This window comes from Poromitra crassiceps, assembly GCF_964638095.1.
Source record: "Poromitra crassiceps genome assembly, chromosome: 14".
NCBI classification, from domain to species: domain Eukaryota; kingdom Metazoa; phylum Chordata; class Actinopteri; order Beryciformes; family Melamphaidae; genus Poromitra; species Poromitra crassiceps.
The window spans coordinates 37830990-37849018 of NC_139633.1; the positions used below are offsets into that span (position 1 = coordinate 37830990).

The 18029-nt window shown below is 42.1% G+C and overlaps 2 protein-coding genes across 2 annotated transcripts in view; one reads left to right on the top strand and one right to left on the bottom strand.

The window, feature by feature from the left end:
* The window catches only part of LOC310789558 (NLR family CARD domain-containing protein 3-like), a 708349-nt gene that overhangs the window by 513744 nt on the left and 176576 nt on the right, over positions 1–18029 (bottom strand). The window lies entirely within an intron of this gene.
* LOC310789525 (nephrocystin-1-like) overlaps positions 1–18029 on the top strand; it is a gene marked incomplete at both ends in the record, with an annotated part of 149457 nt that overhangs the window by 81323 nt on the left and 50105 nt on the right. Inside the window, 2 exons of the mRNA XM_083651161.1 lie at positions 15608–15824; positions 16660–16789. Coding sequence (XP_083507287.1) covers positions 15608–15824; positions 16660–16789 — 347 coding nt within the window. The remainder of the gene's footprint in view (positions 1–15607; positions 15825–16659; positions 16790–18029) is intronic.

The following is an 18029-nucleotide window of genomic DNA, read 5'->3' on the forward strand; positions in this document are numbered from 1 at the left end:
GGGAAAATTGGATAAAACACAAAAATTCCCCAAATTCTGTTTTGGTCTTCTGCTCTGTTTTGCTGTATTGGTGTGGACAGCTGGAGCTTTTTGAAAACTCTGACATCATAACCTCAACCTGTGCATGGCAGTTGCTGTTTCATTTGTATTGAGCGTGTGTCAGGAAACTAGGGCTGCACGATATTGGAAAAAACTGGCATTGCGATATTTCCCGCGCCTGCGATATATATTGCGATATGAAAAAATAGAGATTTTCACCAGATTACCAGAATAGCTCAATTTTAAAGAAAATAATACGTCTAGAATGATTGGGGTGAATTTGTAGAGGAGTCCATCTGATTTTGGAGGGGAAATTAGGTATTTTAATGTTTCTCAACCACTGGGCTGTGGCCTACTGGTAGGCGTCAGAGCGCCATCTATCAGGGTTCATTCATACACATTTTGACCAATGGATTTCCATGACTTAGTGTACATACATGAAAAAGTGAGTGAGTTATGACATTCTACTTTAAAATGTCACTAGCCTACATTTCACATAGTGTGTAATGCAGCTTTTAAAGCCAGGGAAAGACAACATGTATGCTGTATCACCATATTACCATATCCAACATCTAAGACCATATAGTCTCATATCACAATATTGATATACAATTGATATATTGCCCACCCCTAATATTGAGTGCCAGAATCTACCTCCCAATGATGCTATTTGCAGAAAAACATTAGATTTCATTGATTATAATCACTGCTTTCAACTTCTTTTGTTCTTCTAACGTTTCAATAAATCAACAATGAAACACCCCTGCCACTTTACACACTTGGTCTGACCCCCCGGAAACCCCCTCCAGAAACTACCAAGTGGTGCACTCCGCATCGCAGTACAGAGAGACGAGGATTCACATGCAGCATCACTGGTGACAAAGAATTCATTTGTGAAAAGTAATAAATATACATTTAATTCCCAGATATGTCTCTTGTCTTTTTATTTGGACTGAAATGTTTTGTGTAAATGAGTCACTATGTATGATTAACTCTACTGTAACTGCTGTCATCTGAATGATGCATCATCAGAGCCTGAGGGGGAGAGAGAGCTGCGGTGATACACGGACAACTTCTCAGTAATAATCACTTTAGCCTTCGTGTCATAAGTTGCGGTCTTGCTTTTTGGTGTTTCAAGAGTAAATATCTCCAGTTCACAGACATGTTGAGTTACAGCAGCCAGCCTGCTGTAAGCTAGTGTGCTGCAACCTGTGGACACGTCCGCCTCCACAATCACATCGTTTACAGACGGGCTACTGTCAGCAACGCAACATAAGCACAAATAATTCAATTTAGGTCTCTGTGCATTTTGTTGTGTTGAAGCTAAGCACTAAATGAGTGAGTACAGTAGTGGGGCGTCTCTCTCCTTTGAGAGAGACTGCATTTCACTCAGTAGGCTCCTCCCCTAAAGTGAGAGTTTATCAAGCAACATGACGAGTTCATTTGCTTGTGACATCACACGCCCTGCGATGTGACTATTGCACATGTGCACATCGCCATGTGTAAACGATATATCGTGCAGCCCTACAGGAAACTACGAGCCTAACTGTCTGATGTGTTTTCTAAAAAAAAACATTTATTTTCCAAAAGTCATCAAAGTTATTCAAGTTTGTGAAGATCATCCTGCTGAACCCAAATTGATGTTCCCATACACTTTTGATAACCACAGACCTTGTTTTATCCATATAAGTGAAATCCCCATTCTAAAAGCCCATTCACTTTTCCCCTGATGAACAGGGCCGGATTAACAGTGTGATGCCCGCCCCCCCCATAGAGACACTGCATGAAATAGGCCACGCCCATCACGGGGGAAAACTCTCCATTCACTTCCACACACCAGTGTCCTTTTGCTTGAATTAAACAGAGCTAAAAGCTGTTGTGTGGTGAGCTGCGCACACAACAAATGTAAAGAATCGCCTATTAAAGTTGTTTTGTACTCCTGAGCAAAACAAGGAAGCCATTGAGAATTGGCGAGAAGAAAAATGTGGATCTAGCTGTCAAGGAAGTAAGTTGGAGTGTTCATCTTCCGTATATAAGATCTTTGTGTGTAACACAGTGACATAGGAGAACGCCAGGATTGGGGGAGGAGTTTCAAGAAGCAGAAAGTCAGCAGACAAACATTGTGATCAGCTCACGTCTTGTTAGCAGTTCAAATGAATGAAGTAAACGCACACAACGTCTCATTCTTTGACACTAGCCAGTTCCTCCTAGATATCTGCAAAACTATCTGTATCTGATGAGAGTTCCTTTGTTCGCCCGGTTAGCCACGGTTTGTTTTGCTAGAAGTTGGCATGATAGTTGGTCCTTTGTGTTCTCCCCCGTGTTGGGTGTGGTTTCTGAATGATGACGCGTTCCACAGTGTCTCTATACCGACACATAAACAGTGCAAATGACTATGACAATAAATAGCAGAGATGTTGTTTAAAGTAGAGCCTCATAGGGTTGTCAAAAGTATCGATAGTATCGATAAAATCAATACTAAAATTTTTAAACGGATGCAATACTCATTTGCAGCAGGTATCGATAATATCGATACGTATCAATACTAAAATTTTGAAATGGATACAATACTCATTTGCAACAGTATGGTTACCAGCAGTGCTTTCTCTTAATGACAAATCAAACATACTACTGATTCCCCCCCCCCCCCCTATCATTGGTGGGTATCTGTTGCTTCAACAAGCTCAAAGTGTTCTGATAGGATGATGACTAGAGCAGGGGTAATCTGCAGTGTAAGTGCAACATTTTTAATGAGTTTTATCAGGCCTTGATTATGGAGAAGCGTACATCTGTCTGTCCATCTGTCTTTGTTTATTTTATATGATGTGTTGTCATCCCTCCCCCCCCCCCCCCCCCTCCTCCGTGGTATCGAAAATGGTATTGAGTATCGATATTCACCTGGGTATCGGTATCGAAGTAGAAATTCTAGTATTGTGACATCCCTAGAGCCTCAACACACATCCCACACATTGAAGACACAATGTAGACGACCTCTAAAACACCTTGACACTATAGACATGAGCCACATTCCATATGGTTACACAGAAACGGATACTGTCTCAAATCTGAATGCAAGTCACATCCCAGACACATTTAAACACATCATGTTCAATAATATCACTATTTGAAAGAAGCATGGCAGGGGGAACTTTGTATTGATCTATCTGACATGATATGGGAAAAGAGTTTGTCTGTGGTACAACTATGCTCAGTTAATAGTAGACACCAGCTCATTCAATTTAAAGTCGTTCATCGCCTTCACTATTCTAAGCATAAGTTGCACAAGTTCTTCCCCTCTGTCTCACCACTGTGTGACAGGTGTCAGGTGTCAGAGGGCACTTTGTCTCATGCCTTCTGGTTCTGCCCTTCACTGACGGGATTCTGGGCCAAAATATTTGACTGGTACTCTAAAGGCCTACAAAATAACCCTTCAGCCGGAGGCAGAACTCGCCATCTTCAGCTGCTCAGAGAACTCTCTGGGCTTCCCCACAGCTGTGCAACAGTCTCTGACACTGGGGACAACTGTTGCCAAAAAACTTATCCTGAAAGAGTGGAAGTCCCCCTCTCCGCCTCCTTTCCAACTGTGGTTGACGGACATGATCTCGGTCATAAGGATGGAGAGGCTCAGATCCCTGAGAAACAACTCACTTTATACGTTTCTAACTATTTGGGACCCGTTTCTGGCCTACCTGGACGAGGTTGGAGGTGGTGGGTAACTTGCCCAGGTGAGTGGGACCGTTTCTGGCCTACCTGGACGAGGTTGGAGGTGGTGGGTAACTTGCCCAGGTGAGTGGGACCCCACACACAACATTCCTTACAAGCACATAAGCACCCTATATGGACGCTGTCACCACATTATTGTCGATATGTTTTTTGGGTTTTTTTTTTTCTTTTCTTTCCTTTCCTGTGTCTGAGCTTGTTCGTTTGTTTTGTTTGTATTTTGTAAAAATTGAAATTGAAAAAATAAAATACTAACAACAAAAATAATAATAATATCACTATTTCCATCAGAAATGTGCCAAAGGCCTCTATGAGGACTGAATGTCAAACCAGGGACTTGGACTTGAGACTTATACTTAGGTCACACACACAGAGACATGAGACTTGACTTGTTCTCAAAGACTTGAGACTTGTTAACAATTTTTTTTTTTTTTTTGGTGCATTAAAAGTATGAAGGACAAGCTGCTGAATGTCATTCCCTCCTCCCTCATTATCATGCGTAACCTTAAACATCTAGTGCGCACAGCCTCAGATGACATGCGTCCCGTACAGATTTGATATATTCTACAAATGATTTGAAGAATTTAGACACCGCACTGTCAGAGACAGAGGAACAAAAGTGGGCCCGGCCAGCAGATTAATAGACCAGAGGGCAACAAGTTGCACCTATTGTCAATTCAACAATGTTATTGAAAGCGAGCCATATGTACAAAAGATCCTATCTAGACAGTACAGAAGCGCTTTAGCCAAATTTAGATGTGGAGTAGCTCCTTTAGCCATAGAAACTGGTAGATATACAAATACCCCATCAGCTGATAGTCGTTTCTGTACTCTTTGTAACAATGGTTCTATAGAATCAGAAGTCCATGCACTTATTCATTGTGAACTTTATGTGGACATTCATTCAGAACTGTTTAGCTCTCAAACTACATTGAACATTTTAATGATCTAGATCAGTGATCCTCACTATTTCTTTGATGAGAGCCGCACTGGCAGGACAAAGTCAATAGGAGAGCCACTTTTACCGCAAAACACCAAAAGCCACCCCAACCAAGCACATCTGCCTATACCATTTTTTTGTGTTTTATTGTTTTATACACACACACACACACACACACACACACACACACACACACCAGTTTCCCCTAGAAAATCTTTCAGGCCTGGAGGGATTTCGAAACGTAACCCGACCGCAACGGTGGGGGCCGTCGCTGGTGACGCTAAACTTTTAGCTAACCTGTTCACATCTATGTTGGCAATGGCATCCCAAGTATCATCATACTATTATGGGATGCGATGCGAACAGTTGTATTATGGGATGTGCGTTTCCCAGGCAACGACACACGTTGACACGTTTTGGAACAGCGCTGCACGCTGGCACAATACTCCTAATATAAAAGCAAAATGCTTATTGTTTTGAATGATTTGGCATCTTCTATTACTGTCAACACCAGTGTTGTTGTATTGTAATAATATGCCATAAAGGTTTATTGAAATTTTGGGGAGAGCAGGGGGGAGGGGAATCTGAAAAAAAAAAAATTGCAATTTCTTAGAGCCGCCAACTAAAGCTTCGAGAGCCGCCAGCGTCCCGCGAGCCGCGCAATGAGGAACTAGGATCTAGATCAGGGATGTCAGAGATATGGCCCACGGGCCGGATCCGGCCCGCGGGCCGGATCACCGCGAGATGTTTTGGAATATAATTTTTTTTTTTTTTTTGTAATTATTATTATTATTATTATTAAATTCGCACCCCATTATCATGAACTACGTGTGGCTAATAAGCAAGCTAAGAGTTCATTCATAAGTTAATTAACCTGCACTACAAGGAAGTATGTCAGTAGGTCATCAGGTGTAAACAAAGCCGCCATAGTTATAACCTGCATTCTTTCAAATGTAGTTAATGGACAACAGATATTCATTGTGTGTATGGATAGGAAAGATGCTTTCTATGGCACATATGATGTGCTATTTGTTGCACTTATTTCTTACTTTTTTGTATTTACATTTTTTGTTGTGTCAACCTGTGTGGTACATAGGAGTGCAACTTATTTCTTACTTGAAAATCTTGTCAATATGTTGCATCTTGCACTTTGTTGCAGTTCTCTGCTTTATGCACTTTGTTATTGATGGGTATCTGTGACGCAGGCGTTCTTGAATGATTCCAAATAATAAATCCACGTGTAGCCTAAATATCCATGTGTTGAGTCGAATTGATTTTAGTTAAAAAATAAAATCCGGCCCCCAAGAGGTCTCAGTTGAACAAATCCGGCCCTCTACCTAATATGAGTCTGACACCCCTGATCTAGATCAGCGTTTCTCAACTGGTGGGTCGCGACCCAAAGGTGGGTCGCGGGGCCGTTTTGATTGGGTCGCGGACATTGGCAAAAAAAAAAAAAAAAAAAAAAAAAAAATCATATTTCATTTGAGTTAAATTCAGATTATTGAAACTGGATTAGCCTGACCAGTTTTACTTGTTTAACAAGCTGAAGCATATGCTCTGCCTGTAATTCAAGAGAAGTCTGCCTTTTCATTTCATATTTAATTTTAGTTCAATTCAGATGATTAAAACTGGATTAGCATGGCCCCAGTTTAATAAAAAGTTATGACCAGTTTAACTAAAAAGCATATAGCCTGCTTGTGATTCAAGAAAAGTCTGCCTTTTTATTTCATATTAGTTAAATTCAGACTATTGAAACTGGATTAGCATGACCAGGTTAACTTGTGTGTGTGTGTGGACTCTCTCATACTCACACACACACACAGCTAGCACCTTCCAATAGTGGCAGTTCTGCAGTGCTTTTATTGATTTGATTGATTATATGATTTTATTCATTTTCTTTTCTTATATTTTTATTCTCTTATTAGTTTTTCCTACTTTATTGAGTTGCTGTACTTGCCAGCGCTTTTCCCGTTTGGTTATTATTTGACCTAAATGGGGTAACATTGATTGATTGAATCCTCCTTATAGTGTATATCAGCCATCCTCAAAGTCTGGACTCCGGTCCGCATCCGGACCCAGACGCCGTCCTATCTGGACCGAGCTCTCTAACCTACAAATCATTGAATAGTTACATTTTCACAGAGCGTTTCTACTTTAACCGGCACAGGCTTTTCTAGCCTTTATGCTACTGGTTTATCTGCCAGGAAGCTCACAGACCAATGCATGTGCTGTAAATCATCACACGTGATTACATTACATTACATTACATTACATTACATTACATTACATTACGTCATTTGGCAGACGCTTTTATCCAAAGCGACTTACAATAACACATTTTTGTCAGCAATAGACCAATCAACTACTGTATGTAACACAGTCTATGACAACTACAACATCAACTACAACTAAATGGGGTAACATTGATTGATTGAATCCTCCTTATAGTGTATATCAGCCATCCTCAAAGTCCGGACTCCGGACGTGATGCTACTCAGCCAATCAACAAGCGAATTGATTCTGCCTGTTGCTTGCCTAGGCTGTGCTGCTGCTGCTGCTGCTGTGAGAGAGAGTGACACACGGACGGAGGAGAGGCGAGACTCTGAGAAATGCCAGAGATAGAAGTAATTTCACATGGCGTGCTCAAAAGAAACGAGTAGACCGTGAAAACAAAGCTTTAGTTTTAATCCAGAGCACGCAGACTCATGTTCATTCGAACATGATCCTGACCAGCTGTCTATGGAAGCACCACACATGAGCAAACACACACTCAAATCCAGACTGAGGGCACACACACATTCACTGCCCAACAGCATGTGAACGATCGATAGATAGAAAGACAGACAGGCAGACAGACAGACAGACAGACAGACAGACAGACAGGGTGGGAGCTCACTTCTATCAAGAGAAAAGAAGGTTTGTTGGCTGGGAGCTTGAGACTGATAAAAATGTGAAATGGAGTTAAGAAAAGAGGGAACTTATTTTTCTCAAATTAAAGCACTTCATTTTAACTCATTGAGTGCCAGCCACTTTTGGAAAACGGATGCTCCCAGTGCCAGCCCTTTCAGAGCGTTTTCAGTGATTTCTGGAGGGCCACAGAATATTGTGTGATATTACTATGTAAACACCGAACACACCCAAAGACCGATGAGACTCTATTGTATCATCAGCAAAAAAAAGTTTATTGATATCATTTTCCGTTCTTTAGTTATCAGCATTAGAAGATAGGTTATTTTCAACAAAAACAGACGTTTCAAACTAGAAGCTGAGATAATGAGCCTTTTGTGAAATGAAGCATTTCAAGCACATGACTGACTCTGAAGCTAATATTTTCTGATGTAGTGACACCTCAAAAATAATTTCCTTCAATAAAACAGCGAAAAAAACAAAGGAATTTTGTTTGGCAAAATAATATTTTTTAGCTGCAACCAGCAGCGCTGGCCCCTGCGTGCGCAGACCCTACACCTTCTTGCTGGTCTTGATTTACTGCTGGTGGGCATCAGATATTCCAGCTTGTGTTTGCCAATCCTGTCCTGCTGTCTGGGTCTGTCTGGGTCGGTGTTGTATGCTGCCCTGCGTGCCCCACCCCCCTCCTCCTCCGTGGGAGTGTCTCTGGTGGCTCTCTGCTGCGTTTGCTCTGCACTGAAAAGTGCGCTACACCAGCTTTTTCACAGCGTTCCGCATGTATTTGTCACCGGCTCCCCGCGTTCCAGTTGAGAATAATAACAACTCCACAACTAATCATGTGGAGGGGCTATCGCAGCGGAGACGGAGGGGCTCAATTGTGGGAGCAGATTGGCTGCTGCAGGCACAGCTAACGTTATGCTTCATGCATATCGATGCATACCCATGCGATTTCCGTTTCCCCATGACTTCTCTGTTTTTTCCTCACCTTTCTCTAATCTGGAGAGCACTGTCGCCACCTAATGGGTCCGTAAAATAGCTTATACACATTCAACATCCACCATACTTTCACAGGAGATGCATCAGGCTTTGATCCACGTCCCACCATCAAAAAACGCAATTGACGACTTTAGTCGTCATTGGCACTCTACGTTACTATTTGAATTGACGACGATAGTCGTCATTGGCACTCAATGAAGATGCACATTTTTCCAAAGCACTGTTGTATGTTATTTTTTAAATGCAGCCATTATTTTACTTGAAATGAGAAAACAACATGTATGTATTATTATAATAGGCTAGTTATTTATAATTAATCCAGTTAAATATGAAAACTGTAAATTAATCAACATTTTTTATGTTTATTTTGATTCAACAGTCAGTCGCTGACTACAGACAGACATTGTACCATTAGGCTACCCGCTACAGCAATCATTGAAGTAGCCTAAGTTCAATGGCACTGAATCATAACGCAAGCTACGTTAGGATGTTCTGGACCTTCGCTTGAGAATATTTTCTCTATCTGGACCTCTTTGAATTTTAATTGAGTGCCCCTGGTGTATGTTATGTATATGTTGTGTATATATATATATATATATATATATATATATATATATATATATACTGTATATATATATATACAGTATATATATATATATATATATATATATATATATACTGTATATATATATATATGTTGTTTATATGTTGGTGTATGTTATGTACACTAGAACATGTATTTATTACAATAAAGTATATCTCATCTCATCTCATCTCATCTCATCTCATCTTTAGAGGAATATCTCATTTTAAATTAACATTAGGATTATACTGTTGTGTACAAAGCCCCACCTTCCCCCATCACCCTGGGTGACTCCCCAGTCAACACTGTGGAGTCCTTCCACTTCCTGGGGACTATCATCAGCCAGGACCTAAAATGGGAGCTGAACATCAGAGCTCTCACCAAGAAGGCACAGCAGAGGATGTACTTTGTGCAGCAGCTGAAGAAATTCAAAATGCCAAAGGCCACGATGGTGCACTTCTACACCTCCATCGTTGAGTCCATCCTCACCTCCTCCATCACCGTCTGGTATGCTGCTGCCACTCTCAAAGACACTGAGGGTGTATTCACACCTGTAGGTCGTTTGCTTTGTTCCGATTCAGGTACTTAATTGATACAATTGTTGCATTTGTGCCTTGGTTCGTTTGTGTTCACACAGCCACAAATGAAACGGTCCAAATAGTATTGTCAAACTTCCTGGATTGGCCAGCAGACACTCTGATAGGCTAATAGCCTCTCGGGATGGACAAAATAATTCCCAGAGATTTTCCTATTATGATTATAAGAATGTGTTTTGTTAGACCTACATTGTAGGCTATGTCGGGCGTGCGCCGTGCGAGGAGAGAGAGAGAGAAAAAGAAAGAGAAAGAAAGAAAGAAAGAGGGAGGGATCGGGAGAGAGAGAGAGAGGGAGAAAGTTCTTTATTTATTTATGTATGCTATGTAGCCTATGTAAGCCTATGTATTTATTTAGCCTATTTAGGCTATCGGGAATTTGGAGATAGAAGATCAAAGACCCTCGCAAATTCTGCTATTAGGCTACTATCACGGAGACGAGGATTAGCCGAGACATAAGCTATATGAACACCTGTCCTGTCAGGAATAAAATATTAATAAATAATTGAATAATAACGGACATTTCGAGGAAGACATGCAATCAGTCTGATTGAACCAGACAATCTTATCACAAAGAAGATTGGCTCTGATTACCACGACTTGTTTTCATTTATTGAATGGAGACCAGAGAGAGGGAGAGAGAGGGAGGGAGAGAGCCAGCAGCACCCGCTGCGCAGCAGCACACAATTTACAGGCAAAATCCGTAGAGATTCAACACATTAACGTTGCTTCCCATGGTCCGAAGTAAGTTGATTGAGTTCAAACTGCTGATGTGATGATCCAAAAATCCCCCAAAGTTTATCGATGCAAGTCACAAGTCGCCAAAACAGGATCTGAAAGATGTTGTTTTTAAACGATAAAAATGCTGGTTATTCAGGTCGTTACGCACAGCGCAGCTGACTACGGCAGCTGGTTTATCCAAAAATGCGCACCGTTTACTGCAGTTGTGGCGGATCGAGGTCGGATCACGTTCTCACCACAAACGAACCGCACCAGAGTTTGTTTAAAGCGGACCGAGACCACCCTTTCTTGGCGATCTCGGTCCGCTTGTTTTGTCCCGCATCCGAGTGCGATTGCTGTGTTCACACTCCCCCAAACGAACCGCACCAAGGGGGAAAACGCTCTCTGTTTCGGAACAACTGCTTCAAACGAGATAGGTGTGAATACACCGTAACAGACAGAAGATAATCGGATGCAACCTGCCATCCCTCCAGGACCTGCATGCACACTGAAGCGGTCTCGCACATATGTTCGTTTCCTTGGATAGTTTGGTTCGTTTGGGGTGGTGTGAAAGCGCAAACGAACTCTGTTGCGGAACAAACAAACGAACTCTGGCGCGCTTGAAAATGTGGGTCTCGGTTCGCTTCCAAGTGAACCCTGGCGCGGTTCATTTGTTGTGTGAAAGCAACCCGGACTAAACACAAGAGCGTCAGTGCATCTGATGCACAGTGCATGAGTAGGAGACGGGAGAATGGAGGAAAACAAACACTGCGGCGTGCACACGTGTACAGTACCTGCGCGCTGCGTCGTGACATATGTGTCACCCGCTGGTAATTTGAATACAATCTCGCCGAGGTCATTTTTCTGTTTTTTGCAGATTATGAAACTACAGACTGTAAGCTTTCAAATGCTGTGTCACACATCGACATCTGAAAATGATTTAAGAAGATATACTCATTTGAATGTTGGTACACCTCAAACCAAGTTTCCGAGAAACACAGCCTCAAAGATTGACCTCTGGGCCAGCCAGGTAATGGGGGAGTGAACAATAGCTGCTCATTTACATTGACCACTCCCCATTCACTCCAGCTGTCATCACTGTCACAGGTCACAGTCAACAGCAAAAAGGGGGATACTTATTTCCACTATAATTCCATCCACAAGTAACATAATGATAGAATGTAGGGCTATTTTGGTCATGGGTTTCATACACTTTCTGTAATAAAACATATAAAAGCAAAACTCTTATCAAATGGGGGTCCGTGGTCTAATTTTTGTCAGTTTAGGGGTCCCTGATGTGAAAAAGTTAACTACTGTCTGAAATGACCTTGACCTTTTCTTTAAAGTTGCAAGTAAGCAGATTCCAGGCATATTGGGGTAAATGAATGCAAAACTCTAGTGTCATTGTACTTGGAACAATATAATGAATATAATAATATAATAATAATAATAATAACAATATACCCAGCAAAAATACTTTTACTTTAGAATTGATACTGAATATTCTTGCAATTATATTATTACTATAAAAATAAACAATCTGTCGTTTATTTTATCATTGCATGTCTAACATTTAATAAGACTACTATGAAAAAAAATGGGAGAAAAAAAGATTGATTTTTTTTTCGCTTTGATTTTTGTTTTTGCTGAAGGCGAAATGTTTTATGGTCAGTCACGATTCTCTGGAAGACTGGTTGGCTTGGTTCAAGCCTTAAAACTCGTTATATAAGGATTTTTCTAAATGTCTATGGAGAAAATGAATGAGGAATTCACTTCTAGCGTTCTAGGGCAATGTCAGACAGCCACCAGCACTCATAAATGCTCAATTTAACCCTTCAGGGTTCATACACATTTTGACCAATGGATTTCCATGACTTTTCCATAAGTTCTTAACCTGTATTTTATGCACACCTGGGGTAAAAAAGAAGAAGAAAGAAAGGGCAGATGTTGTGAGCAAAGATGGATGATTTAATATTCCATAGCTCTGACCTAAGCAAATCTGACATCACTATTGTGATATAATATGATTGTTTTTAGTAAAGTGTATCACTCAATAGTCAATACAAAAAATGATGGCTTTTATAGAACCGAAAGCCTAGCTGCTTAGTCTGCCGATAAAACATAAAAGGCAATTTAGACTCTTATTGGCATGACGGCAACAAAGCTGTGAATTTTGCATTAGGGCCAGTTCTATAGTGAGGCATGGAAAGCCTCACTATACGCCATCATATCTGTGTCGTCTCACTTTTGACTGAAAAATGATGCCTCTAGATTAAAGAAAAGACAATGAGTGAGTTGAGTGAGCCAATGTGATGTTGACTTTTATGAAACGCCCAGGGTTTGTGTCTCCAAAAGCAACTAACGTTAGTACATGCAAGCTAACGTAGCTAGCTGCTAGCTACGTTAGCTTCACGTTACCTTGCATGTAACGTTAGCGGTTGCTTTTGGAGACACAAACCCTGGACGTTTCATTTTGAGTAATGCATGAAGTTCTCTATGGTTTACGCAAGCTCTGGGAGTATGAAGTGCTTTAAATGCGGGGATTTTGGCCACAACAAGCTTGTGGACCGCTGCCTGCTGAACTACTAGGTAGGCCACAACCAGCTAGCCACCACGTTAGCCACCACACAACAGCTAACGTTAACGCCAAACAAATCCGCAACTCCTCCCCACGTTTGGTTTAGCGTAACGCCAGCTCAGACTTTCCCCTAATCTCAGAAACCTTGCGGGACATGTATTGCAAATTGCAATAGTGGTTGTTTTGTTATAATTTGAAACAGTCAGCCACACTGTCTGGAGGCGGCCATGTTTCGCCACTCTGCTTGGGTGTTGTCACTTGTAAACAGAGCTTTGCACCCCGCCCCCATGTAACACGCTGAATTCTATTGATGTGGCTCATTGGCCGAAACTCGGAACAATAGCAGACATTATAGCCAGTGAAACGCCACATGCAAATGAATGAAAACCCCCCCTCAGCTAGGCGACTCAAGCCTGAAATCTTGATTTTTTTAAATTGCTAAATATACCTATTTACTGATTCTAAAACGACTCCATTTTATGTGGAATGGATAGTCCATCCTCTTCTTTGTCTACTAATAGAAAAAAACGAAAAAAAACTTTTTTCACAAAACGACCTTTCACCTCAAATTGCGCGATTTCAACCTGGCGAGATTGTACTGAAAATACCAGCGCCTGTCACATATGTCGTCATAACAACATCACATTTATCAACAACTGGCCCCGGGTTGCCTATCTCCTTCGGTACGTAGGCTACTCGTTTCATCTGCAGAATGAAATGTTCAACAGCTTGCTGCCTCATCTGCTGCTCATATTGGGCACATTCTTGTTAAATAATTATTTGATAGTAAAACCAGAAATCCCAATATCGCAGGTGGTGTTGCTCCATGTCCGTGTTTTGCGGATTCACTTGTGTTGTTCAGTCAGCCCTCAGCCAGGCTAGAAGCCTGCTGGAGAGGAGAGATTTCCCTTCTCTATTCTGTCCAATAGATGAGTGACTGTTTGGACCATGTGACATTGTTCAGAAAGTTTGGTGCTTGTGACAAATTGTTGTGTGAAAGTGAACCAGACCAAATGAAAAATGAAACAATGTTGCAACTTCACAATCGCACCGAGTCCACCAGCTTATGTGAAAGCGACGTAAGACACTCAAGGCAAGAGACTGAGGTCTGCCAAGACCAGAACCACCCGCAACAAGACAAGCTTCTTCCCAACCGCCATCAGCCTCACCAACAAGGCCCGGAAACCCCTTCCACCAAGGACCTCACTAACAACCCCCCCCCCCCCACACACACACACACACACACACACACACACACACACACACACACAAACTCACTACCTCCTCCTAAACTCAACTGAACCCCCCCCCCCCCCATAAAACTGGAACTCATATCTAATTTAATGCCTGTTTATACTACTGTACGGTACTGTAAATTCATGTAAATTCCCTGCACATTGAATGCCTATTTAACTTAGCCTGTAAATTTCATGTACATTCAATGTAAACTCTTATTTAACTCCGACTGTAAATTCATGTAAATCCACTGCCTATTTAACGTCTATTTAACTCAGTCTGTAAGTCTCATGTAAATTCAACGTAAATTCATATTTATTATCCACAGAACACTTCACCACTCATGTACATATTATTATATTTACTCGATTTGATTGCACTTGCAACTTTGTGATTGTCTTTAGTTATCTTCCTACTTCTTATCTCTGTATATTGATGTGACCACTACGCTGCATACAAACACTAAGACAAATTCCTCGTATGTAACTTGCATACTGTGGCAATAAAAGTGATTCTGATTCTGATTCTGATTCTGATAGTATTTTCTCCTTTTCTCATTCACTTTCATGTCACCACCTTCTCTCCCTTTAGGTCGTGTTACACTACAACAGACAGCAACACAGGCAGAAACACTGAGCTTATCATTATATTTTATTATGTTATTATTATAAACCAAACATCAAAAAATAACATCTCCACCCTCTTTGCTTTGCTCATAACCCTTAAATATCGCAGTATAAAACATATAAAACACATTGTAATATATATTTTTTTTATTGAGACTGCAATTCCAATACAAAACAGCAGAGGGTGCTGCCCTGCCAGCTATAGTGCTGAATGCAGCATGCAACAACACAGACCAACACAAGCCTGCAAACTGCGCAACCACTTCAAAGAATGACAGCAGCCTGCAGCCAGCATCAAATTTCTGCTCAGAAATAATGATAAATAACCATGCCAAGAAATTATTGTCAATAAATATCAACCTTACCTTTAGAAGATCTTCTTTTCTTGACTTTGTGCTTGCGAAATTGTTCATTAAATCCTCAGTCTATTCCCATGACTAGTTGGGACTCAATAGCCATCAGGGAGAGCGCAGACAGTCGTTTCTGATTCATAGTCGTCCTGAGTTCATTCTTCACTCTTTTGAGTTGATAAGATCTCTCCCCCGGCTGCTCCTGCTGCTTGTCTAGCCTTCCATGATCCCCTTCGCCTGCCAGACCCGCCTTGTTGCCCTCCTCCTCCTCGGCCTCGCTCACGCTGTTGTTGCCCCGCAGGTCGCTCTCCTCCTCCAGGTGCGTCTGCCGGGGCCGCGATGCAACTTCCCCCCGCTTGCTGCTGCCTCCTCCTCGCTGTTAGCTCCAGTCTCACTCCCGGAGTCCGACTCCGACAAGTGCCTGGCCTGTCGGCTGCTGCCCTCGGCCTCTCGTGCCTGCTGGTTCCCGCTTGCTGTGACCTCCGGTGTCGGTGTCGCTCTCGTTCCCGCCTGCTAGCAGGAATTTCTGACTTCCGGTCAGGACTTTTCAGAATAAAAGCTGTCATTAAAAATCGATAAAATACACAAATTGAAGTGATGTCACACAGATTGAATAAATACCCATGCAAACTGCACTCTAAATCAAATATATGTAAAATTCATTCTTGTTGATATTTGGGGGAGAAAAACACATTTTACAGCCTACGGTGCAGAGTCCAAACAGTAAAATGAGCCCATTTTGAAATATTGTTCAGAATTCAAATTTTAATGCGTTGGGGAAATTTCACTGCAGTCATGTACATCAGTAGTCCCTCTATCATGCCTACCTAGCGGCTAACCCAAACAGGTGTAAAATTCACTCGTGTTGAGATTTGAAAAAACACATTTTACAGCTGTTCGGACTCTGTGTGTGTGTGTGTGTGTGTGTGTGTGTGTGTGTGTGTGTGTGTGTGTGTGTGTGTGTGTGTGTGTGTGTGTGTGTATGTGTGTGTGTGTGTGTGTGTGTGTGTGTGTGTGTGTGTGTGTGTGTGTGTGTGTGTGACTGTGTGTGTGTGTGTGTGTGTGTGTGTGTGTGTGTGTGTGTGTGGCCGTAGGCCGTAAAATGTGTTTTGCGCTCTGGGGCATTCGAGGGACTAAACAAGAGTCGGCTGACAGCAGCACCTGTGCTAGGCTGTCCCCTCGACAGTGGCGAGTTATTCCTCGACACTGACGCCAGTGACTGGGGAATCGGAGCAGTCCTCTCCCAAGTGCAAAGGGGGGAGGAGAGGCTTCTAGCCTATGGAAGCAGGATATTGTCACCTACTGAACAAAACTACTGCACCACCCGACAAGAGCTTCTGGCAGCGGTGGAGTTCACCTCCCTCCCTCCAGACAGTACCTGCTGGGGAGAGCATTCACCATCCGGACCGACCACAGCAGCCTGCGCTGGCTGACCCGGATGCGGGAGCCGGAGGGCCAGCTTGCCCGCTGGCTTGAGAAACTGGCAGAGTACGACTTCAAGGTGATCCATCGTCCAGGGAGGCACCATCAGAATGCGGACGCACTCTGGAGGAGGCCCTGCCGGAAGTTGTGTCCATGCACTGTGCATGATTGAGCCCGACGCGCAGCGTCGGGCTAATCATTCACCTGAAGGTCATTATTTCCAGTAATCACCGGCTCACTATACATTATCCCACTTAGAACACGGCCTACAACTAAATCATTCAATAATCTGACAAAAATAATTATTCAAATATATTTTTTAATAGCGTTTTCAACGACAAAGCGGTTTCATTCGTAATTGGCACACAAGACACCACAGCTGCAACTGGTTGGCCTAATTAGTAGTGTCTGCTGACAAAAGGCTCTTATCAACTGATTAATCCAGGTGTGGCAGAGCAGCGGTCGGTTGTCGAGAAATAATGACCGGTGAATCTTGTTGATTGACCAATCAGAATCGAGTAGCCTATTCAAGAGAGCCGTGTTCTAACTATCTATCTACATAATATCTATATATCTACATAAATATGTCGAATTTAAAATGTTTAAGTACGTCTAAAGTATGCACATGACATGTGCACCTATGTGCAGTGAATATGCCACTGTCTCTGACTTGTCTTATCACTCTACTGCCTTATTGCTTGTTGTGTCTCTTGTTGTTTTTGCACTCATATGCCCTGTTATATTTGTACTATGTTGTAAACGGAGTCCACAGCACAAGAATTTCACACGTGATACTTGTACTACGGAGTGACAATAAAAATCTTGAATCTTGAATCAATCTATCAATCTATCTATCTATCTATCTATCTATCTATCTATCTATCTATCTATCTATCTATCTATCTATCTATCTATGACAGAAAGGCGTAATCCAACGACGTTGCCACTTGGGTGGACATAACCTCGCGTCACCAGGCTCTTCTCGGGGAGAAAAGGGTGGACTTGCAACCATGCAACTAAATGACCATAACGTGTGAAGCTGTTACAAAACAGTATAGGTGGCGGTAATGCAACAATTAAGAATGCCAACCGCCATAAAACACCGGAGAAGAAGAAGAAGAAGAAGAAGAAGAAGAAGAAGAAGAAGAAGAAGAAGAAGAAGAAGAAGACGGTTGCCCAGCGACCAATGGCAGGACGTCTGCATGTTTGCTAACGCTAGCTAGTGCTGTCAGATGGAGTAGCAGCATCTGCAGAGCTGCACATGTGGGCTGTTTATCTTTGTGCAAATGCCTCCAAAACGAAAAGGACCTTTGCAACTT